This window comes from Coenobita brevimanus, chromosome 68 (assembly GCF_032717465.1).
Source record: "Coenobita brevimanus isolate Jiangsu-jjx chromosome 68, ASM3271746v2, whole genome shotgun sequence".
Taxonomy (NCBI): domain Eukaryota; kingdom Metazoa; phylum Arthropoda; class Malacostraca; order Decapoda; family Coenobitidae; genus Coenobita; species Coenobita brevimanus.
In genome coordinates, this window is record NC_137021.1 from 45,389,558 (window position 1) to 45,414,798 (window position 25,241).

The 25,241-nt window shown below is 43.3% G+C and overlaps 1 protein-coding gene and 1 pseudogene across 1 annotated transcript in view; one reads left to right on the plus strand and one right to left on the minus strand.

Annotated features, from left to right (window-relative positions):
- The window catches only part of TH1 (negative elongation factor complex member TH1), a 78,358-nt gene extending 61,873 nt beyond the window's left edge, over nucleotides 1–16,485 (plus strand). Inside the window, exons 13-15 of the mRNA XM_080277074.1 lie at nucleotides 5,843–5,983; nucleotides 9,951–10,074; nucleotides 16,274–16,485. Of these exons, the coding sequence (XP_080133200.1) occupies nucleotides 5,843–5,983; nucleotides 9,951–10,074; nucleotides 16,274–16,305 (297 nt within the window). The 3' untranslated portion in view covers nucleotides 16,306–16,485. The remainder of the gene's footprint in view (nucleotides 1–5,842; nucleotides 5,984–9,950; nucleotides 10,075–16,273) is intronic.
- LOC145405912 (5S ribosomal RNA) lies at nucleotides 9,548–9,662 on the minus strand (annotated as a pseudogene).
- Nucleotides 16,486–25,241: the final 8,756 nt, after the last annotated feature.

Sequence of the window (25,241 nt, forward strand, 5' to 3'; positions counted from 1 at the left end):
CACACAAAGTCGTACATAATCTATCACTGTCTGAGAACAGTGCAGTACATTGCATTCAAGTACGTGGCTGTGTGACGTATTTGACCCCTCTCATTCGTCTTCTATATTTACGGTAACTCAGGCAATGCACACGATATATTCCTCTACAAACATTTATTTCACACTAAACCATGAGCAGGACATCACTATCACAATGATTCTAGGCACTATATCTATCACACAATACAAACACTTGCTTTACTATATAGGTAAAATACTCTCATCATTTGGGACAGGGTGGTGCAGAGTAGCAAACCCCGCTACAACAAACACGACTCCTGCCAAGGCCTAACGGCTGATACTGGGCCCCAGTGCTGTATGAACAATATACAATATATATGTTCCATAGACACAGTCACTTCACAATGGATTTACGAACACTATACAGTAACGATATTTCAGCCGTGGCTTCTGCCTCGGGTGGGACGGGGAAAGTGGAGGAAGTTTAAAGGTATAAGGGGTGGAGCACTACCCTTCTGCCTGGCTGGTGGTGAGGGACTGTGGAACACAATTCGTTCTGCCCCATGCCAGGACCACCAGGGTTGCTAAGTGCGTACGTTGTATGCTAGACTGGCCTGATAGGACGCACTAAAATTTGACGCAAATTGGCCGAAAACTTATTTATTGGAGAAATATTTTTCTGCTTTCAAACGCAATTCGTGTCTTTGTATTTTGACCAGGTCAAACCCAAAGAACACGAATCGTGTCTTTGTGTGCCGAAAGGCAAAGCAGGATTACATACAGACAACCCCAGGATCCAGATGTTCAATAACTGAATTTTTGCTTATCCAAATTGCCATTTTTTGCACCAAACCCCCCTGTCTTAAGTCATTCCTGTTTTTTTGAATTCCCGATAAAAAAAAAAAAAAAATACTGTATATGATTTTTTTTTCTTTTATGCAATACAAACTGGTAGATTAGAAAATGTTCCTGTACTGTATTTTTTTAAATTAAATCATTTAGTCAATATAGTATTGCTGTGTACCTGGGAATAACCCGCATTGACCACTTGACATAACCCAATATATTACCTATGTGTTTTTAAATGTTACCCAAATTCAGCTGCCGGCGTTGTGCTTCAGTTCATGTATAATTATGACTGGGTATGTACTTAGGGGATTACAGAAAGTACACATGATAACCCTGTACAGTATGGCCACTGAACATAATGTGAAACTCTGGTGTTACTGAGTGTTCCTCGAGTTCTGTTGCAGGTGCTGTGCTTGTGTATGTGTGTAGTTATGACTGGTTATGTACTTTAGGGATGACTAAAGTTTGATGTGATAACCCTGTACAATATGGCCATTGGACATAACGGTATATAACTCAAATGTTATTGAAGTATATATGAATTATTTTACAGGTTTATGGCTGTGTAATTATAACTGGTTATGTACTTGGGAGGGGGATGACCAAAGTCAGACGTGGGTCACCCTCTATGGTCACCTGACATAACCAAACCCATGTATAATTGAGTACTGTCCAAATTCTTTTGCAAGTATTGTGCTGCAGGAAGTGTGTAATGAGTGAAGTTTAAGTGAATACAGTATATACCCTGGGGGAGTGTATCAAGTTGCACCAGTAAACTTACATTGCCATTTGACATAACTCCATAGAACCCATGTAATAACCTGGTCATTATCCAAAAATCATTATCAAAACTGTCATTGCTTAACCTAACCCTGTTGGATAACAGATCTGCATTTATTATAATAGCTGTAATATGTATACTGAGCAGAAACAGGTGTTGTGTATGGGGTGGTGAGGAGGTTGGATGGCTTTGTTTATTTTTTTATTTTTTTTATTTTTTTATTTTTTTAATGCAAGGAAGAAGGAACCAAAGGCCATGAGCCTGCAATAAGGGTTCCCTCTAAGAAAAAAACAAAATACAAGAGAGAGCCAAATTCAAGATCCATTCATTTCGAGATGCCTGGACACACTGCGTTTGAAAGACTGGAGATCATAGGCAGCAGGAAATACAGACAGAGGGAGACAGTTCCAGAGTTGACCTGTTGCATAAATGAAGGACTGGGAGTAACGGTTAACTCTTGCATTAGAGAGTTGGGCAGAAAAGGGATGAGAGTTTGCTGCTAGGTGGGTGCTACGCGCCCGTCGTAGAGGTGGAGGAATGCATGCAGACAGTTCAGAGGAGCAGTGATCATTAAAGTAACTATAGAAAAGAGATAAAGAGGCAACAGTGCGGCGAAGAGACAACGGTTGAAGGGAGTCAGTAAGAGGAGGAGAGTTAATGAGACGAAAAGCCTTTGACTCCACCCTATTGAAAAGAGCTGTATGTGCGGAGCCTCCCCACACATGAGAGTTGTACTCCACACAGGGGCGGATAAAACCCCTGTATAGAGTCAACAATTGTGCAGGGGTAAAGAAAGAACGAAGTCGGCTTAGCACACCCAATCTCTTGGAAGCAGTTTTTACAAGAGATGTAATATGATCTTTCCAAGATAAGTCCCGAGTAAATGAAACCTCAAGCATGTTCAAGGATGATGCAGGATTAAGCTGAATATTATTAAACATTAGTGGGTATACCTGTGGAAGATTTTGACGGGTTGATAGGTGTAAGAACTGAGTCTTAGATGCATTAAAAACAATAACACAACAAGATTATTTTTATCCCAGTCAGAAATACGAGCCAAGTCAGACATTAGGTGTGCCATAGCCTCATCCCTTGTTTGTTGAAGTAACTGCTGAGATGGGCGTTGCGGGAACCGAATGGAAAGGTGAAGGGTGGAGTCATCAGCGTATGAGTGGATAGGGTTAGATGTACAGCTTAGAAGGTCATTGATGAATAAAAGGAATAGAGTTGGTGATAGGACAGAGCCCTGAGGAACACCACTGTTGATAGATGTAGGAGAAGAACGATGGCCGTCTACAACAGCGGCTATAGAACGACCAGAAAGGAAGCTAGCGATGAAGGCACAGATAGAAGGATAGAAACCGTAGGAGGGCAGTTTGGAAATTAAAGATTTATGCCAGACTCGATCGAAAGCCTTTGAGGTGTCAAGTGCAGTGGCAAAGCTTTCACCAAAGTCCCAAAAGGAGGATGACCATGAGTCTGAAAGGTAGGTGAGAAGATCGCCAGTGGAGCGTCCTTGACGGAACCCATACTGACGATCAGAAAGAAGGTTGTGATAGGAAAGATGCCTTAAAATTTTTCTATTGAGAATTGACTCGAAAACTCTTGAAATACAGGACGTTAAAGCAATTGGACGATAGTTGGAGGGTTGGGAGTGGTCACCCTTCTTTGGGACTGGCTGAATGAGAGCAAACTTCTAGCAAGAGGGAAAGGTACAAGTTAACAGACAAAAGCGAAAGAGTTTGCCTAGGCAGGATGTAAGCACAGAAGCACAGTTCTTGAGAACAACAGGAGGGACTCCATCAGGCCCATATGCCTTGTTAGTACTGAGGCCAATGATGGCAGAAAATACATCAGCTGAAGAAATTTTAATGTCAGCCATGAGGAAGTCAGAGCGGGAAGTGATGGAGGAACAGCACCGGAATCGTCTAAGGTGGAATTGGAGGAGAATGTCTGTGCAAAGAGATCTGCTTTATCAAAAGAAGAAATAGCTACAGAACCATCAGAGTAGAAAAGAGGAGGGAAGGATGATGAGGTAAAGTTGTTAGAAAGGTTTTTGGCAAGGTGCCAGAAGGAGCGGGAAGAATTCGAGTTGGACAGTTGAGAGCATTTAGTACGGATGAAATTATTTTTAGCTGATGAAGGGATGCAAAGTTTACATTTTTCCAGTGGCACTTCTGTCTGTTATTTTCCATTTTGTGATAGCTCATTCAGACGCTGCTTGGTCATGTTAATCATTCAGAAATATAATGCACTGATCATATGGAGGATAATTATGTCATTCTCTGACTTGATGAATGAAGTAGTAAATGGGTGGCTACCATGGACCATGAGAGGTACTGCCATAAGAGTGAATGTGATTAAAAGCTTGGTAACCAGCCACACAGTCATCACTGTCAGAGGCAAGAAACATTCAGCCACAAATACAGTCACTCGGTGATCTTTCTTGTGAGTGACTATACACAGAGTCAGTGTCCAAGCTGAAACTCTAACATTATTACAAATCTTATTACACATCTTAAATACCTTTTTTACCAACAGCTTCCAGCAACTGTTGGCAAGTAATTAGCTGGCTTTGGCACTTAGTTTAGCTTCCAGTGCATAGAAAACATCAGCTGTACCATGACCAACCCCATTACGAGAATTTCGTAACAAGAAACGTGATGTCGTTCATAGGTTAGATCAGATTACCAATGATGTAATGTTTTGGTTTGTGTGGGCTGTATATCATCTGTTTGAATATTTGTTACTCATTACATATATCACTCAGTTTTTATCACCTGAGTTCAGAAGCTATCAATTATCGCTCATAAACAAATCGCCTCCAAGTCACCCTGTCCCCCACCATTTCACTGCCCTGCTCCCAACTCACACCCCCTCTCTCATATACCTCTCCACCCCATCCCTCCATCTCATCCTTGGCCTCCCCCTCCCTCTTCCCCCTCCACCTCACTCACATACACTCTCTTCGTCAGTCTTTCACCCTCTATCCTCTCCACATGGCCAAACCACCTCAGTGTGTTCCTCATAACGCTTCCTATCACATCCACATCAACACCACAACGCTCCTTTATATCCTCAATTGTCATCCCCCATTCTCTCCACAGTGCCAAACCATCTCAGTCTACCTCTTCTCATCACAACACCAGTACACTCCAGTCCCATCCTTCCTCTTAACTTGTCCATCGTAAACCTAGCCCCCTCAGGCCCTGTATTCAAAGGCACACTGCACAACCACCAAATCATTGTCATTTCTGTACGTTTGAGCGTGCAAATATCCCCTTCATTTATTGCCCAGGTCTCACTTCCATGCTGACTTCCCTGTTTCTTATCACTGCTTTCAAAGAACCTTAGCACAGAGGGAGAGCCCTCTCAGTATCAGGAGAGGCAACAGCTTCCTGAACTTCTTCCAAGCATTCCTCACCCTAGCCCCAGAGCTAGCTCCAGCCCCACCTCTAGCACATAACATGTCTCCCAAGTAACAAAACTTCCACACACTCTTGAGAGTCACCAGCAAGTTCAATCTAATCACACCTGACAAGCTCCACCTGCTCTCCCTGACACACCACACACATGAAATCAGCATTATCTCACAGGCATCCTCTTAATACCATTACATCTCTTATGCACCCACATATCACATACACTGCACAAGATGGAATTAATCCTGACGCCCTTGTGGCAAACCACATCTGGTCACTCCTACTTCTTTGACAATACTGCCACCAATCCTAGATACCATCACCATTGTTTTATCTGCATTTGCTCTCAAGTCCTTCTTCTCTGTATCATGTCTCCACGTCCTAAATCTTTCCTTTGCCCTCCTTTCATTCTCTGCAATCAACTTCAGATCATCAGCATACAACATCACCATTATGTTTGTTATAATGTGTGGGCTTATTCTACAAGTGGAGCACATGTTGGCAGTGATTCCATCCAACCTAATTCTAAGATGATTACTTAGGAGGGCTGAATGTTGTCCTGATCTAAACCTGGCTAAGAGAACTTGATCAGCTTTAATTAAGGATACCTCTGATGAGTGGAACATCAGGAAGGGGACTTGCGGTATGTTGTTCTGATCAAGGTTTTGTATTGCCCTGTGTGTGAAGTGGGCATGTAGGTGTTTCGTTATTGTTAGTATGGGAATGTTTGGAGGTGGGATGTTGAAAGGGGAGAATTATAAAAATAATAATAAACATACATTGGTTGCAGCTGGAGTTACGTAAGATGTTGCTGGACCGGATGGTGAATCTGCTGAGTCGTGGGTGTGTGTTGCCGGTGATGAAGTACATCAAGGGATGCTCCACAAAGGGTGACACCGACATCTCTCTCATCAGATACTTCGTCAGAGAGGTGACCACCGTTTTTCATCTAGTGATAGTTGTACCCCAGGTTCATCTGAATGTGAACTCAGTGGACTGCAGGCTGAGAGTGCCCTTCTCCTGCAATCCACAATGCTCCTTACAGAGTGTAGGAAGGGAGCTGAGGGATATATGTATAACAAGGCAGCAGAGCCACCTGATTATTCTCCACTTGTTACAATAAGAGGGTCCAAGTCAGGCCCAATTTGTTGTATCTATTTTTTTTTTTCCCCCAGCAATATAGGGGACCCAGTGGCAGGCTGACTTAATCCCAGCATTATATCTATCTGTTGCTAGACTCCATTATCTCGTAAGGAGTGGCTGTTTGTCTTTAAGTTTGTTGTTGTACTGGGAGGGCCACCAACCCTCCACCAACCCACTTGTTGACATGTAGGGAACATGTATGGGTTGGTTTTATTGCATACCACCCAGTGTTGTAAATAGTTTCCTGGCTTACAGGAAACCATTAGGCTTGTCACTCGATGTAAAGCCACCAGAAGAGGAAAGTAGAGTAATAAAAAGTAACAGGAAAGATGGGAGAAATAGGAAGTGAGTGGGGCAGACACAGAAAAAGTATGATAAAAATGAAAGAAGTTGGCAGCACTACATTGTGTGAGTGGATGATGGTTAATAAATTGTTGTACTATACTGTGTCTTCCCAATGCTGAAGAGGGGACTCCTTCATGTGGTGGTACAGATATGATCATGTTGTGGAGTTACCCAGTTATACAAACATCCCTCAGTCCCATCCCACCTTCTGAAATATGGGAAGTGGACTGCAGGAGAAGGGTAACATTGGCTTGCAGTTCACTGGTTTCATGTTCAGATGAGCCTGGAGCCACAACATTATCATTATTATCGTCTTTTTTATTTGGCTGTATTTCTTGCATTTCAAGAAGTCATAGGTTAGGTAGTAGGTGGTTGGCAATCATGGACCCTGGGAGGTACTACCATAAGAGTGAAATGTGGCTACAAACTTGGTACCCAGCCACACAGTCACCACTCTTAGGCAGGAAACATTCAGCCACAAGTACAGTCACTTGGTGATCTTTCCTCTGAGTGACCATACACATAGTTCAAGCTGAGATTTTCACATTATTATAAACCTTGTTACGCATCTCAAATACATTTTTTCCCAACAGCTTCCAGCAACTGTTGGCAAGTAATTAGCTGGTTTTGGCACATGGTTTCGCTTCCAGTCCATAGAAAACACAAGGTGTACCAAGGCCGACCCCAATACAAGGATTCCTTAACAGTAAACATGGCGTCATTTTTAGGTTAGATAGAGTAGACCAAGTCATGTCAGTTTTATATGAATAAGCTGTTGTATTATTCCAGTAAACAGCATATCCTTATTTGGGTATAATTATTGCACTTTAACAAGACTCAGCAGTTTTATATAAAAACAGGGTAAGTCCTTGCTGCCCTCCCCCCCCCTTTGTATTTTTATTTATTTATTTTTTAAAGTCCACAGTGAAGTATTATACAGTACAGGAAATTGCCTGTCGCAGTTTAATTGTGATCAATACAGCCAGTTTTCCCATTCCCTCATTTATAGTAGTAATAGGAGTATTTGACCTTGCATATAGGATTGAGAGACTGACCAGGAGAATGTATATGAGTGAGGTGGAGATGGGATGGAGGCAGGGAGAGACTGAGGATGGGATGGAGGAATGAGGTGGAGAGGTATTTGAGAGAGATAGGGGTGTGAGTTAAGAAAGAGAGAGAGAGAGAGAGAGAGAGAGAGAGAGAGAGAGGGAGCAACCTGATGGTGGAGGGCAGGATGATATGAGGGCAGTCTACATGTAGCAACCCCTGAGGGACTTGAGGCATCTTGCAGTGGACAGATAGTTAGAAAAGAGTGTTCATTTCTCTCAAAATCCTTTTCTGATACATCATACAGATTATAGTGTGTAATAAGTTACCCTTTAAGGTAGGTCAGGGCACTTACCATCCACTCACTTGATGTAGTGCTGCTTGTGGGTGCCTGCCTTTTCCTCCCTTCCTTCCTTCCTCCCTCTTCTGTCTTTCTTTTCTTCATTCTTTCCTTGTCCTTCTGCCTATGGGTGACTTTACATTCCCTCTTCTGTCTTTCTTTCCTTCATTCTCTCCCCTTCCTTCTGTCTATGGGTGGCGTTACACTGAGTGACAAGCCAAATGATTTTCTGTACACCAGGAAACCATTTGCCTCGGTGGGTGGTAACCATATAACCAAATTATGGCGCCTGGTGGTTTAGTGGGTAATTAAGGCACTCCAATCAGATTGAGCTGGTGAAGGTTCACATCCAAGGGATGGTTGGGGTCTGTTGCTCGTGTAATGCCACTCAGGGATGAGTGAGGGTGGTCACTTTCATCTTAAATGTCAGGGCCAGCTTGCCTAGCCCTGGGCTCCTACGCCTCACATGAGGCAACACAGGATTGGATGATGGATGGATTATTATTGTTTTCATCTACCATACAATCCTTTTTTTTTTTGCCCCATCAGCAGTGTAGGCAACAGACTACATTGGCAGTACTTAGTCAAAGCATTTAAAGGAGGATGACCAGTCTACAGTCCATGAGTGGCATTATATGATTAGTAGTGTCCAGTTACCCCATGGATGGCAGCTTTTATGGGACTCACCAGGTTGGAGCACCTTGACCTGCTAGACCACCAGGGCTCATATTCTTGTCAGTTAAGGAAGCTCCATAACACCCTTTCCTTAGGGATTTATTTTTCTTATTACACCTTATTGTCTTCCTGTGTGTTACTCAAATCCTTCCAACATCGCCATACTCTGCACAGATAATGTACAAATGGATATATTTACCAGCTATATCCCAAAATAATTTTTTTTTTTTTTTTTTTTTTTTTTACGTGTCCGACTCTGGGCAAAGGCCTCAGGGCCTATTTCTTGGGGTCGGTGACCCATCCCAAGGCCCAGTAGTCCTCCTACACCTCCACATGTCACCACTTCGGCGCTAACACTGGGCAAAGGCCTCAGGGCCTATTTCTTGGGGTCGGTGACCCATCCCAAGGCCCAGTAGTCCTCCTACACCTCCACATGTCACCACTTCGGCGCTAACACCCACCGTCCGTATTGAATACATGCTAGGGCCGTCTCATACACGACTGGTGTATTGGTATCAGCAGGGGTATTTTTACGACATGTCGGCAGGTCATCTGGTAGGTCAGGAAATTGCTAAGGAAGAGGTGTTAAGGAGTTTCCATAACCAACAAGAACACAAACCCAGCTGTTGTTTGGTTCTATGGTTCATACCTCAATGGTGTCCTGGCTTGTCATTCAGTGTAGAGTCACCTGAAGGTTGCACTGCCAGTGACTGGGTGGGGGCGGGCCCCTCCATGTATTACTGTTATTATTAATGGATTATTATTATTATTATTACACATTATTATTATTATTATTATTTTTATTATTATTATTATTATTTTCATTCATTCATTCATTCATTGCCAGACGCCATGTATCCCAAACGGGGTGGCCAAGGGCTTAGAGTTAATTGTTTTACAGGGAGGGGCACTAATCCTCCACCAACCCCACTTGACACGTAGGGATGCCAACAGCATCTGGTGTTCCCAGGCGGTCGCCCATCCAAGTACTAACCAGACCCAACGTTACTTAACTTCGCTGATCGGACGGGAAGCGGTGTACTCAACGTGGTTTATTACACATTATTATTATGATTATGATGATGATGATGATGATGATGATTATTATTTATATTTTTATTAATCATCATCATTCATCATCATCATCATCATCATCCGAACCTTGTTTCCCTCATTATTATTATGATTATTATCATTATTATTATTATTATTATAAATACAGTATTATCATCACTATCATTATGCCTCACTCCATCCTTAGCTGGAAGAAAGGTCATGATGATAATGATAATGATGACGATGATGATGATGATGCATTGCATGGATCATATAACCGTCTGTTGTACAGGTGCTGGAGATCATTGCGCCGCCGTACACAGTGGAGTTTGTACAGCTGTTCCTGCCGTTGGTGGAGAATGACGACATCACCGGCTCCATGAACACCGACAGTGATCTTGTCACAGAGTTCATAGGTGGGTCCTACGCTATATGTTGTCCACCTTAACTTGGCCCAGTTTTTAGTTCGTTTGTAGCTTATTCCATGTAGCTCAGTGCCAGGAAAAGACACTCCTATGGCTCTACATCCTTTCCAAAGCACTTCTTCATGACTCTTTTTGATTCACCTTGTCTTGGCCCAGATTTTCATCCTTTGGCATCATACTCCACATAACTCAGTGTTAGAAAAAGACAGTGCTGTGATACAACATTCTTCCCATAGCACTTCTTCATGACTGTAGTTCGTTCACCTTAACTTGGCCCAGATTTTCATCCTTTTGCAGCTTAATTCACATACCTCAGTGGCAGAAAAAGACAGTGCTACAGCTCTACATCCTTTCCATAGCACTTCTTCTTGACTAGCATCATAGTCTAGTGTTAATCTATTGTTTTAACTCAGCATTCAATAGAGATGGCAATTTTAGTTCAAGTTATGTTAAAAATAGTATAGTTGTGTTATAGTAGTAGTTATAGCCACAGCTTCCCATGAATGTGAACCCAGTGGACTGCAGACTGAAATTGCCACTCTGCAGCAGTCCACATCCTCCTTTTGGGGTTTTGGGATAAATTAATGTTTGTAGATCGGGGTAGTTCTTCCGCCTGGTTGTATCAGCGTCACCACATGAAGGCATCCATCTCCTGTACCATACATGGATTTAACCGTACGCCCCTGAGGTGGAGTCAGGATTCCAGGGACTTTGAATGGTGAGGGAATGAGTGTGTGGCCCATTGAACTGGACATCATGTTGATAGTTTCACTTCCCCCTCCCCCCCTCTCTCTCTCTCTCTCTCAGGTAGGATGGTGACGGTGAAATATCAGTAAAACAAAGGTGGTCAACATGTGCCCAACATTTTCACCCAGCATTTAACTCCATTAGTCCAAGGATGTCATTTGCAGTTTAGTCTTGCTGTTGTGTGGCCAGTATAGTTGCTGTGGAGATTCCCTCACATGGTGTAGTGCAGGGAGTAAGGATGGCTGTGTCTGACCCCGTGTTTAACAAGTTTCTCCTCTGTCTATCTATCAAGCTATCTGTCTATCTATCTGTTTGTCAGACACCTTAATCCTATGGCCACAAACAAATCACCTCCACATTGCTCCTTCCTCTGCCATTTGGTTACCCTTCCTCCAACTTACACACCCCTCCTTCATATATCTCTCCACTTCATTCCTCCATCATATCCTTCGTCTACCCCTCCTCCTCTGCATCCATTCCCACCATGTCATACTTAGTCTCCCCCTCCTCCTCTCCACCTCCAACTCACACACCTACATTCTTTTAGTCAGTCAATCATTCTCCATCCTCTTTACCTCATCCCTCTTTCATCCTTGGTCTTGCCCTCCTCCTATCCCCCTCCAATGCACTCGCATTCATTTTTCTAGTCAGTCTCTCATTCTCTATCTTTTCTACCTCATCCCTCTATCCCTTCCTTGGTCTTCCCTTCCTCCTTTCCCCCTCCACTGCACTCACTTGCATTTTTCTAGTCAGTCTCTTATCCTCTATCCTCTCATGGCCTTATCTAAGCTGAATAAAAGCCCCTGGAAATAGGAAGAAAATATGAAATGTTCAGCATATACTTATCATCTGTCACGGCCACATGATTTAGACTCACTGTTGCCCCCTTGTGCTGGGTCAGGGTGTGGGGAGCTGAGAGGCAACACCAATATCATCCAAAGTGTTGTCGGTTAAGGTTGTTGTTTTTTTTTTATTCATTTGTTTTTCCCTCCTCTGTTCTGTTATTAAAAAAAAAAAAAAAAGTTCCCTAGCACCTGTTTCTTAGCAATTTATTCTTGGAGACGGTGGCTTAATATCAGTTTACAGGTGTTTGTTATGATAAAAATGGTGGCACTGGTATGATTTCATTGACACAGAAGTGGATAGTAAGGCATAAGTGAAATAAATCACTTAGGAAGAGGTGTTTGGGAGCTTCCTTAACTGATGAGAATATGGGCCTCTGTGCAGTGCTCTCACATCTTTTAGCTCCATAGTTGCAAGGTGGTGACGAGGTCTTGCTGTCAGAGGTGTTTAATTGACCTGGTGGTACAGTATATTTCACCCTGTCAAATTATGAAGTATTACAGGAGTGAAAATCTACAATGATTCAGCCTTTATATTGTTCACTTAACTAGGCATAAAGCTGCCCATCTCTCCTTTGTGAATGCTGAGCTGCAACAACCCTAAAATATGGTGACAAGCATGAAGTCCTGTGGAAATAATGCAGGGTTGTTTAGTTTTTTATTTTTAGAGGCTCCAACGTGCTTGCATGCGTCGGCCTTGGTCACATGATGCCGGTCATTGTGTTGTATTATTCTGATACTGAACTTTGGGAAGCTGCATCCATCCATCCATCATCTAATCCTATGTCGCCCCATGAGGAGCGTAGGAGCCCGGGGTTAGGCAAGTTGGTCCTGACATTTAAGATGAAAGTGACCAGCCTCACTCATCCCTGAGTGGGATTACATGAGCAGTCAACCTCAACCACCCCTAGGATATAAATCTACGCCGGCTTAATCTGATTGGACCGCCGTAATTACCCACTAAACCACCAGGCGCCATAATTTGGTTATATGGTTACCACCCAGCGTAGTAAATGGTTTCTTGGTGTACAGGAAGTCTTTTGGCTTGTCACTATGTGGAGTCATCCATAGGCAGAAGGAAGGGGAAAGAATGAAGGAAAGAAAGACAGAAGAGGGAGTGTAAAGTCACCCATAGGCCAAAAGAAGAGGAAAGAATGAAGTAAAGAAAGACAGAAGAGGAAGGAAGGATGAGAGGAAAGGGCAGACACCCAATGCAGCACTACATCGAGTGAGTGGATGGTGAACGCCCCCACCTACCACCTAACTGCAGAAATAATGAAAACCTCTGTCAAGTTAAAATTACTGAATTATAGCATATGCTCCACAGGCAGGATTGGATGAAGCAGAGAAAGATAGCTTTTGGGATGATTTAATACGTGTAGTGGGTGGAATGCGGGATGATGAGATAGTGGTTTTGGGAGGGGACTTAAATGGTCATGTAGGTGAAGCAGCACAAGGTTATGAAGGAGTACATGGGGGATGTGCGTATGGTTTAAGGAATGCAGAAGGGGAAAGGATACTCGAGTTTGGGAAGGGAATGGACATGATTGTGTGCAACACATATTTTAGGAAAAGAGACAGTAGGTTAATTATGTATGAGTCTGGGGGAAATAGCAGTCAGCTAGATTATTTTCTGGTTAGGAGGGCTGATAGGAGGTTAGTGAGGGATGTTAAAGTTATAGGAAGCGAGGAGTGTGTGCAGCAGCAAAAACTATTGATTTGTGATATTTAAAGAACGAGTGATGAAAAAGAGGACTTGTGTACCTAGGAGGAAAATATGGAAGCTGAAAAACCAAGTAGTAAGGGATGCCTTCTATAGCGAGTTGAGGAGAGTGGTGGCTGAACAGGGAGCTGTAGACAGAGGCGTTAATGAACAGTACAGAGCCCTCAAGAACAATCTCTTGAGAGTTACTGATGTAACATGCGGCTGGACAAGAGGACCACCAAGACATAAAGTAACTTGGTGGTGGGATGAGGGTGTAGAAGCTGCAGTTAAGGAGAAAAGAAGGCTTTTCCAGGAATGGAAGAAGGGTGGTAGCAAAGAGGAATATTTGGCTGCCAAGCGTAGGGCTAGAAGAGAGGTATACAGGGCAAAGTCTGAGTCAAAGAGACTTTCAGTTGATAACCTAAATCATGGGGAAAGGAAAAATATGATATTTAAGGTGGCAGGTCAGGTGAAGAGGGATAATTGGGATATTATAGGTGAGCAGTGTGTGAAGAATGATGAAGGAAGGGTAATGGTGAACAGTTAGAATATTAAAGATGCATGGAGAGAGCATTATAGCCGGTTGTTGAATGAGGAGTTTGACTGGGACAGGGAAGGTTTGGAGCCAGCAGATCCAGTGTCTTGCCCTTGGCCTTTGATACTGCTACTGTGAGTGAGGCAATAGGCAGGATGAAGGTGGGGAAGGCAGCAGGTGTGTCTGGGTTGACTGCCGAAATGTTGAAGGCCTCAGGAGATATAGGGGTGCGGTTAGTCACTGACCTGATAAATATGATTATTTATGAGTGTGTTGTCCCAGATGATTGGCTGAAGAGTGTAATTGTAAATGTGTATAAAGGGAAGGGTGATGCCCTGGAAAGAGGAAATTATAGAGGTATAAAGCTTTTAGATCAGATAATGAAGGTAATGGAGAGAGTTTTAGAAGGTATGATTAGAGAAAGAGTGAATATTGATGAGATTTAGTTTGGGTTTATGCCAGGTAGGGGGACCACTGATGCCATATTCATTGTTCGACAGATTCAGGAAAAATATATTGGTAGGAGAAGAAATCTGTATTTTGTTTTTGTTGATTTGGGAAAGGCATTTGACAGAGTCCCTAGAGAGGTGGTGAAGTGGGCAATGAGAAAGCTTGGCTTGGAGGAGTGGCTGGTTAGGGTGGTTATGGCTATGTATGTGGGTGCTCACACCCAGGTAAGAGTGAATGGAGATTTGAGTGATGAGTTTTCCGTGAATATTGATGTGCATCAGGGGTCAGTCTTGAGTCCCATGTTGTGTATCATGGTACTTGAAGCCCTCTCACTTGACTTTAGCAACGGACTCCCATGGGAGATGTTGATTGCTGATGATTTGGTGTTGATTGCAGAGAACAAAAGGGAGGTGGAGGAAAGGTTGAGGAAGTGGAGAGATGGTATGGGGCACAAGGGTTTAAGGGTAAATGCAGATAAAACAAAAGTGACGATATCTAGGGTTGATGGCGGTACTGTCAAAGACGAGGGAGAGTGACCATGTGCAGTTTGCCACAAGGGCGTGGGAAGTACAGTAATTCCATCTTGTGCGGTGTGTATGATAAATGGGTGCATAAGAGATGTAGTGGTATCAGAGGTAGACTGCGAGATAATGCTGATTTTATGTGTACGGCATGTCGGGGGAGAGCAGGTGGAGATTGTCAGGCGTGAAAGGATTGAACTTGCTGGTGCATCTCTAGTGTGTGGAAGAGTTTTGTTATTTAGGAGACATGTTGTGTGCTGGAGGTGGGGATGGAGCTAGCTCTGTGGCTAGGGTGAGAAGTGGTTGAAAGAAGTTCAGGGAGCTCTTGCCTCTTCTGACATTGAGAGGACTCTCCCTACATGCTAAGGGGTCTTTGTATACAGCATGTATTAGGAGTGTAACGCCGTATGGTAGTGAGACCTGGGCAGTAAAGGAGGAGGATATTCACCAGCTCAGACGTACAGAAATGACAATGATTAGGTGGATGTGTAGTGCGTCCCTGCGTGCAAGGTCTGGGGGGGTTGGGTTTACGATGGAAGAATTGAGAGGTAGGATGGGACTGGAGTGTATTGGTGTTGTGATGAGGAGAGGTAGACTGAGATGGTTTGGACACGTGGAGAGGATGGGGGATGATAATTGGGTGAGGAAGGTGAGAAGTGTTAATATTGGGGGTGGGGTTATGAGGGGTAGACCAAGAAAAACATGGGACAAGGTCATTAAGTGTGACCTCAGGGTTAAGGGACTGAACAGGGAGGCTGCAATGGATTGTGCAGCGTGGAGAGCCGCCATTAGGTGACCAAGGCCGACGCATGCAAGCATGTTGGAGCCTTTAAAAACGAAACGAAATGAAACTCCACGAGATATGTGTAACCTACTTCGATGGTATGAACTGACTTTCATATCATGCTTTGTCTTTTGCAGTGTGTTTGTTGTATGGTGTGTCTTGCATTTTTTTTTTTTTTTTTTTTTTTTTTTTCCTCCCAAGTCCACAGTAATTTATAGAAAAATTGCCTGTTGAAGTCCATTGCTTCCAGTATACTGGTAGATGATTTGCCAGAGTCATCCAGTTTACAGCTTCAGTTCAGTGGAAGAAGTTGTGATATTTTGGGACACATCAGACATAAATGTGGACACACTGTACAGTTTGTGCTCAGTTGCCTGATTATGCAAAGGTCCCTCAACTCCCTCCCTTCCCCCAGAATGGAGAGGTGGTGGAGTACAGGAGGGAGGCAGCTTCAGCCTGCATTCTTCTTGGTTTACATCCAGATGAGCCGAGGACCACAATACAAATATTGAACTTAAAATGAGCAGATAGCACAGGTGCACATTTTAAAACTTATAACTGCAGTACAATATTGCATACTTTAATATACTGTTCTTTTGCTTTCAGCCCACTGCAAGACCAACTACTATGTAATGTAGAGGTGGAGCAGCAGCTGAGAAGTCATCATCATCATCTCGAACGCCTTGCTTCCACCTGTGAACCCCCAGACAAGGAATGGCCTTGACAACAATGCCTCCAGGCTACCTTATTCTCACACATCTGTCTTACTCCCTCAGGCACTCCTCCTCTTCTTCCATCTTTTTCACCAATATATTGTTCACCATCAGCTGACTGGTTTTTCATTATCAACTTGCAAGACAGTGAATGCATTATTAAAATGAATGGAGGATTGTACCTTGTAACAAATGTCTGTGTGACAGTATCCATACTGCATGATAGTATTGTGATCTTCACTCTAATGTTTGAATGTGATTCCTGGACTCTGTTGGAAGGACACAAGTCAGGAGTAAAACCAGTTATTTGAGAGGAGCATGTGAAGTTGTGTGGTGAGACAAAAGACAAATGAGCAAGTGGAGAAACATTGTGGCATTGATGTGGATGTGGCGGAAAGAATTAGAAGTGCCTTGAAATGGTTTGGCCATGTGGAGAGAACAGGGGAACAAAAGTGTATGTGAAGTGGAGGGAAGGGGGAGACTAGAGATAAGATGGAGGGATGGGGTGGAGAGCTACAGTATGCCACTAATACCTGGTCTGGTTACCATCTAGAAAGGGAGCTACACATTGTGGCAATCATACATCCAAACAGCTTCACCACTCAAGCATATGAACACTCCTCAACTCCCTCCCTATCCCCAGAAAGGTGGAGGGTGGACTGAAGGAGGAGGTCAACTTAAGGCAACCAACAGTCCACCAAGATTACGTTCCAGATGAGACTAAGGCCACAAAACAACTACATAATTGGAGTGAGTAACATCTAGAAATCATTATCAATATCATCACCCTATCATCATCATCATCATCATCTTATCATCAGCATCACCACCCTATCATCATCATCATCCTATCATCATCAACATCCTGTCATCTTCATCTTTCATCATCATCCTAACGATCACCATCATCATCTTCCCAACCCAGTTTCCCAGTAATACACAGAATAGGTAGGATCCAGAAAAAAGGAAAACTATAATTCATATATCCATCCATCATCCAATTCTACTTTGCCCCATGAGGAGCGTAGAAGCCCGGGGCTAGGCAATTTGGTCCTGACATTTAAGATGAGAGTGAAAACTATAATTATATTTCAAAAATAAATAGACAAGTAATATCCACTCCCATTTTACCCTGTTGAAGGTGCAAGGCCCTAAGAATTTTTGTGTTATATACATTTAAGTATCACAATTTTGATTGTGTGTGTGTGTGTGTGTGTGTTTTTTTCAGAGTATATCTTGCTGTCTATATTTCTGTCTGTCTATATCTATCTGTTTATGTAACCATTCATTCTCTCTCTCTCTCTCTCTCTCTCTCTCAGGTGCTGAGTGACAAGCATTATTTGTTCCTGTATCACAGGAAGTCATTTACAATGCTGGGTGGTAGCCACATAACCAAATGAGCTGATGGTCAAGTGGGTTAAGGCACTCCAACCAAATTGGGTCCGTCAGGTTTACATCAGAGGGCTGGTTGGGCTTTAGTGCTCACATCATGCCACTCGGAGGCGGGTGATTTTGATCACCTTTGCCTTAAATCCCGGGACAAAGTAGTCTTGCCCTGCGCCTCTCTGCTCATGATGAGGCACTGCCACCACTACTACAGCTACTGCTATTAGGAAGTAGTAGTAGTTGTGGTGGTGGTAGTGTTGGTGCCCCATCAGGAGCATAGGGATCCAGGGCTAGGCCATAACATTTTAAAAATGTTTCTTAGACTCTTTCACTGATAATACAAGCTGTGTTGTCAGGGTCGTCAATATATAACATTACTGGTACTCCTCTACTTGGCAGGGAAATTTCTCATGTTGTGGGGACAGCTCTGTCAGGGTTATCAACAACTATCCTGCATTATTTATTCATAGCCTATCCCTACTGCCACACCCACACCCACACCCACACCAGCAGGCTGAGCTGTCCCCACAACACAGAATACCAGCAGGTGTGTTTCTAGTGGAGTGTTATTTATGAACCCACCTGTACTTATTCCTGTCAGTCTCATACTTAATCCATCAGACAAGAGTATAATGAATTTATTGCAAAATACTGTACACTTTGTACTCTAACTTGGCCTAAAATTGCCATCATTACATGTTGACTGAACTGTATCAAGAGATTAACACCAGAATATGATGCTAGTCACCAAGAAGTGCTGTGGAAAAGATGTAGTACTGTATTGTCTTGTTCAGCCAATGAGTATGTGATATACGTCTCAATCGGACAAAAATCTAGGACAGTTAAGGTGAAAAGAGTATAGTATAACACTGCCTTCTTGGATACAGATACATTGGAGTAAATACTTGACTGTGTGAGTAACCAGTATCTATTGTGTACATAAACAATAATGATTTCATTATGTACAGTAATATAACAGTTTTGCACTGGCGCTGATAAGGAGCCTATACATAATGGCTCTGTCAACCCTGGGTGGAGGTTGCGGTGTCCACCTGGCAGCCAAACTTCCTTATACTGTATATCCCAGAACACTACCATGGCAAGCACCCTGGTCTGGCCCTGGTGAGGCACTGTGTACCACAAGGGGGTGTTTCATCTCTACATAGTTTATGTACTATATATTGTACCTGTAGAAAGAGCCTAGTGAAGCAGTTGCTTACCTATGGTCAACAGGTCTGCTCAGCCAGATGGATGGGTTAAGCAACATCAACATAGTGTTGCAGTGTTCAAGCATTCTGGCATAAATAAATACCAAATTAGGCGTTGTACCAGACTTGACCACATTTTACTTAAGAATGCCAATACTGGCAGTTGTGTACTGTGAGTGTATGGAAGGAGGCAGTATTATTATTTTGACATGACCCCAACTGGGACATAATATGGCCAATGCTCATATAATTACCGTAATTTGTGGTCCAGGTTGTGTCTGCCCCATTCTCCCTTCCTCACCTCCACCCTCCCTGTCTTTCCACTCCCTGTTTTCAGCACAATGTCCACAAACTGTGTCTGTTGGGACTGATGGGTGGAACATATGATATGCAGAATTCTGTAACTTCTTGTTCAACTGTACATAAGATTTACTAGAATCCTTAGAATCAGAAAAATTGTATAATAATATATCATTATAATAAGTGCAAAGTATAATGTTGTATAATAGTAAATTGTGGGCAGCTGTTGTTGTTGTTCAGCCCCCTCTCTCAGCACTCTGCCTACCCCAGCAAGCCTGTCAGTCACAGGTAAACCGCTGTACCTGTGAGATGGTCCCATAGGTTCTGTACACCGTTTATATTGTGTATGTGTCAGTGTAGCATATGTTGTGCAGTGCCCGTGCCCCAGTATGTGTGTTATGTTGTGTGTGTGTCTTTGTGTGGCATGTCTGTGTTATGTTGTGTGTGTCTTAGTGTGGCATGTCTGTGTTGTGTGTGTGTCTTAGTGTGGTATGTCTGTGTTATGTTGTGTGTGTGTCTTAGTGTGGCATGTGCTGTGCAATGTCCCATTATGTGTGTTTTGTTGTGTGTGTGTCTTAGTGTGGCATAAGCTGTTCAGTGTTTCATTATGTGTGTTTTGTTGTATGTGTCAGTGTGGCATGTGCCGTGCAGTGCTACATTGTGTCATGCTGTGTAGGCCAATTCTACAAGCAGGGGATGTGTCATCTGTGATTCCACCTTACCCAGATCTAGGCTGGTAACTGAGGAGGGCTGGCTGGTGTCCTGATATAAACCCATCCAGGTGAACTTGATCATCTCCATTGTGGGCAATAATGATGATGACATCTGTAAGTCTGAGCACACATAGTGTGAGAATAAAAGCATGGATGTGTAATGCAGCACTGCCATAAAGAACAGGTGTACAGAGGCTAGAGTATGCTTGGACAATGAATGTTTGTGAGGTGATGTGCACAGTGGTTTTAACTTGTGAAGAAAATTTGTGCAGACCTGAAGTGGAAGGGAGGACCACTGTTGGCAGACCACTGAAAACATGGGAAGAGGTCCTGTGAGGGGAGCTTAGGAATATGGGATTTGACTGGGCTGCTGTGAAGGTGATGCAGATTAGAAAGCAATAATTATGTGAACAAGGTTGACCTTTTCAGACAAGGAGTACTGCCCTTCTGAGATGTATCAACTTTAAATTGAAGGTGTGGGAGATGATTGGCAATATTCAAGGGTAATTCAGCTCATTCATCCTAACAAGGCAAAGATTTCAGTCCTTCCACAGCCTGTCACGTACCTCATTCACAACACAGTACTTCAGCTCTACATTCTATTTACAACACTTTTTGGTGACTGACGTCATATTTTAGTGTTAATCTCTTGCTACAACCCCGTATTCAAGATGGAAAAATAGCAGTTTTTGCATAGTTAAAATGACCTGAATATAGTAGGTTACTGTATTGTGCTTACTGGTAGGTGGGGATGCTCACCATTCACTCACTCGATGTAGTGCTGCTGTCGGGTGTCTGCCCTTTCCTCTCCTCCATCCTTCTTTCCTTGCATCTTCTTCTGTCTTTCTTTCCTTCATTCTTTCCTTGTTCTTCTGCCTACGGGTGACTTTACACTCCCTCTTCTGTCTTTCTTTCCTTCATTCTTTCCTCTTCCTTCTGCCTGTGGGTGACTCTACACTGAGTGACAAGCCAAATGGTTTCCTGAACACCAGGAAACCATTTACTACGCTGGGTGGTAACCGTATAACCAAATTTTGGCACCTGGTGGTTTAGTGGGTAATTATTGCACTCCAATCGGATTGAGCTGGTGAAGGTTTATATCTGAGGGGTGGTTGGGGTTGATTGCTCATGTAATGCCACTCAGAGATGAGTGAGGCTGGTCACTCTCATCTTAAATGTCAGGACCAACTGCCTAGCCCCGGGCTCCTACGCTCTTCATGGGGCAGTGTAGGACTGGATGATGGATGGACTGTGTTGTGTTGTACTTGCCTCTGCAGTGCTGTGATGCTGGTGTGGTAGATGGTAGCTGTGGTGTTAGGTGTGGTAGTGTTAGGTGTGGTAGATGGTAGCTGTGGTAAGTGGTAGGTGTCATGTGGTACAACAGATGGTAGACAACTAACTTTCCTGGGGTACTTGTAAGGTGTTGTGCTGTACATGTTGCTGCAGTGTTGTCATCAGTGTCCTGTGATCCTGATGTGGTAAATGTGGTGGTTGTGGCAGGCGTGGCAGATAACTAACCTTCCTAGGGTACTTATAGGGTGCTGTGTTATGCTGTATTATTATTATTATTATTATTATTATTGTTATTATTATTATTAGTAGTAGTAGTAGTAGTATCATCATCATCATCATTATTATTGCTGTACGACACAAACGCTCACCCCGCTATGGTCGGGTGTTCCAGCAGACAAGACCCAACCCCAGCTGGACCAGTGCAGTACCTCTAAGGTAATGGGGAATCTATCTATCTATCTATTGCCAGACGCCTCAATCCCGTTTGGGGTGGCCACAAACAAATCGCCTCCAAGTCGCCCTGTCCCCCGCCATTTCACTGCCCTGCTCCCAACTCACACCCCCCTCTCTCATATACCTCTCCACCCCATCCTTCCATCTCATCCTCGGCCTCCCCCTCCCTCTTCCCCCCTCCACCTCACTCACATACACTCTCTTCGTCAGTCTTTCACCCTCCATCCTCTCCACATGGCCAAACCACCTCAGTGTGTTCCTCATAACGCTTCCTATCACATCCACATCCACACCACAACGCTCCTTTATATCCTCATTCGTCAGCCTGTCTCTCCACGTGACTCCACACGCTCCTCTTAAATAACTCATTTCCACTGCTCTCACTCTTGACTTGTGTCCTTCCAACAATGTCCAAGCTTCACTTCCGTACGTTAGAGTTGGTATCACAATACTGTCATGTAGTAACTTTTTCACTTCCATGCTCACTTCCCTGTTTCTTATCACTGCTTTCAAGGAACCAGCAACCTTTCTTCCCTGCTGTACCCTTTCAAGCACTTCACCCTCCAAACCTCCATCCTTACTCATCACACTACCCAAATACTTAAACGTACTCACATTTTCCAATTCCTCACCATCTAACCTCGCTGTACATTCACTAACTTCACCTCTCTCAAAGACCATCACTTTACTCTTCCCTACATTCACCTTTAGGTTCCGTTTCTTACACACTCTCTCAAACTCATCCACCAAGCCTTGCAGCTCCCCTTCGTCTTCACTCAACAACACAGTATCATCTGCAAACAACAGTACAGGGAGTTTCCAAACACTATCCTCTCTCACCAGGGCCACTCCAACATCCACTACCCTACCTTGTACCTCTTTTATTACCCCATCCATGTACAGATTGAACAACCATGGAGACATGACACATCCCTGTTTCAAACCAACTTTCAAAGAGAAAAATTCACTTAGTTCACCATCCACACGCACTGCAGCCTTCGCACCATCGTACATACTCTTCACAGCATTCAACAACTTCCCATCTACTCCATATATTCTTAACACTTTCCACAATCCTTGTCTATCCACCCTGTCATATGCTTTCTCCAAATCCATGAAAGCCGCATACAACTTCTTTCCCTTCTCTAGAAACTTTTCCACTAAAGATCTAAGAATGAATATCTGATCTACACAACCTCTTCCCTTCCTAAAGCCTCCCTGTTCTTCTCCAACTAATTTCTCTGTTCTTTCTCTAACTCTATCTATAAGTATCCTACCATACACTTTTCCTATTATACTAAGAAGACAAATGCCCCTATGATTACCACACACTTCTTTTTCCCCTTTTCCTTTGTACAAGGGAATAATTTTTCCTGTGATATTTGCATGGCAGTGTTTCTATGTTGCGTGGTAGTCCGTCTCTCTTTTTCCTGCCAGCTTCAGCTGGAGGGTTTGGTGGACGGTAGAGAGCTTTCTTCTTGCTTTGTTATCGTCACCTTCACCTCATAGAATTGGATATCATAGTCACAGTCATGTCTGTAACAAACAGCCTGGAGAACACCATTAGGTGTGTTGCTGTTTGCTTCCTTTGTATTCCTTTATACCTGGTGCAATGGGAGATAAACTTACACACAAGATGGTTCCTAAACAGCGCCACACTAGAAGCTCACCTTATATGTTGCAGGGACGGCTCAGTCTGCTGGTGTGGGTATGACAGCAGTAGGAAATGAGTCAATGATGCAGGGTAGGCATTGATAATGCTGAGTGAGCCATTGTCAGCACACACAAGAATTCAGCTGCCAGTCAGAGGCAAGGAGCCACGTCAAAGGGACCAGTGGCATACCTGAGCCAAATGTTAAGTTGTTACATCCGTCCATCATCCAGTTCTTTTCTGCCCCATCAGCCGCACAGGCACCCCAGGCTAAGCTACTCAGTCCCGACATTACGGCCAGGCTACCCAGCCTCACTCATCCCTGAGTGGCTTTATGTCAGCATTTACCCACAACCGATGTAAACCCCAAGTGGCCATCCGATGTAAACCCCAAGTAGCCATCCCTCGTGGCTCCCACCTGCTTGGAGTGCCTAGTCCACTAGGCCACCGGGTGCCATTTGGCTATATGGTTACCACCCAGCGTAGTACATGGTTTCTTGGGTTGTACTAGCCTCCTTACACACCAGCAGGAACAAATAACCTTCCAGAGACCTACAGCTTACCTTATCAATGGGGGGTAAACTGCAACAGGAAATAACTTTATGACATTTGAAGTTTGCTTGTGTATCATGTCAGCATTAGCATAGAAGGTGATGTTTAATAGATGTACCACAATATCAGATGGACCACTGCTGTATTTGATGAGGGGTTAAGTTGGTCACCCATTATGATAAATGTTACATGTACCGTATATTATATATATATATATATATATATATATTTTATTTTATATATATTTATATATATATATATATATATATATATATATATATATTTAGTTCTATGTTCACCTCTTCAAACCAGGGTGGAGTCAGATGGTTCCATCTCATATGCTGTCCTCCTTTCACTACTCCCTTCAACCTCTCTCTTTGCTGCAGTGTTGCATCTTTATCGCTTTACTGTCACTGCCTCATTGGATTGTTGTTCTTATTAACCGCCTGCATTCCTCCTCCATTACGGCGGACGCGTAGCACCCGTCTGGCAACAAACTCTTTTCTGTCCAACTCTCTAATAACGAGTTAACCGCTACTCCCAGTCCTTCTTTTATGCAACGGGTCAACTCTGGAACTGTCTCCCTCTGTCTGTATTTCCTGCTGTCTATGATCTCTGGTCCTTCAAATGCAGTGTGTCCAGATATCTTAAAATGAACGGATCTTGAATTTGGCTCTCTGTTGTCTTCTTTGTGTTTCTTCTTGGAGCGATGAATTTTGTGGTCCCCTGCCTTTGGTTCCCTCTTTCTCACATAAAAAAAAAAAAAGGGAGTGTAGCATCATATTGAATACTCTGTCCACTTTAACTAGGCATAACATTGCCATCTCTCCATCGTGAATATTGAGCTGTAGCAAGAGATTAACACTACAGTATTGTGCTAGTCACGAAGAAGTTCCATGGGAAGGATGGTGAGCTGCAGTGCTGTCCATTTCTATCATTGGACTACGTGAAACAAGCTACAGAAGAACGAATATCTGTACCTAGTTAACCTGACTGATTTATATTGTTAATCTGCTGCTTAAAGTGTGTGTGTGTGTGTGTGTGTGTGTGTTCTTACCTAATTGTATCTTTACAGGAATGAGTCAAGCTCGTATTGTCCCGTGTCTTAGACCATACTTATCGTACATATCCTTAAATTTGTGAATTGTTTTGGCACACACTATTTCATTCGGTAGTGCATTCCATTGATCAATTGCTCTGTTTGGGAAACTGAATTTCCTTACGTCTTTATCACCTCTCTTCTTATGCAGTTTTTTGCAGTGTCCTCTTGCTGATGCTTCTCCATATGTTAAGTAATCATTTATG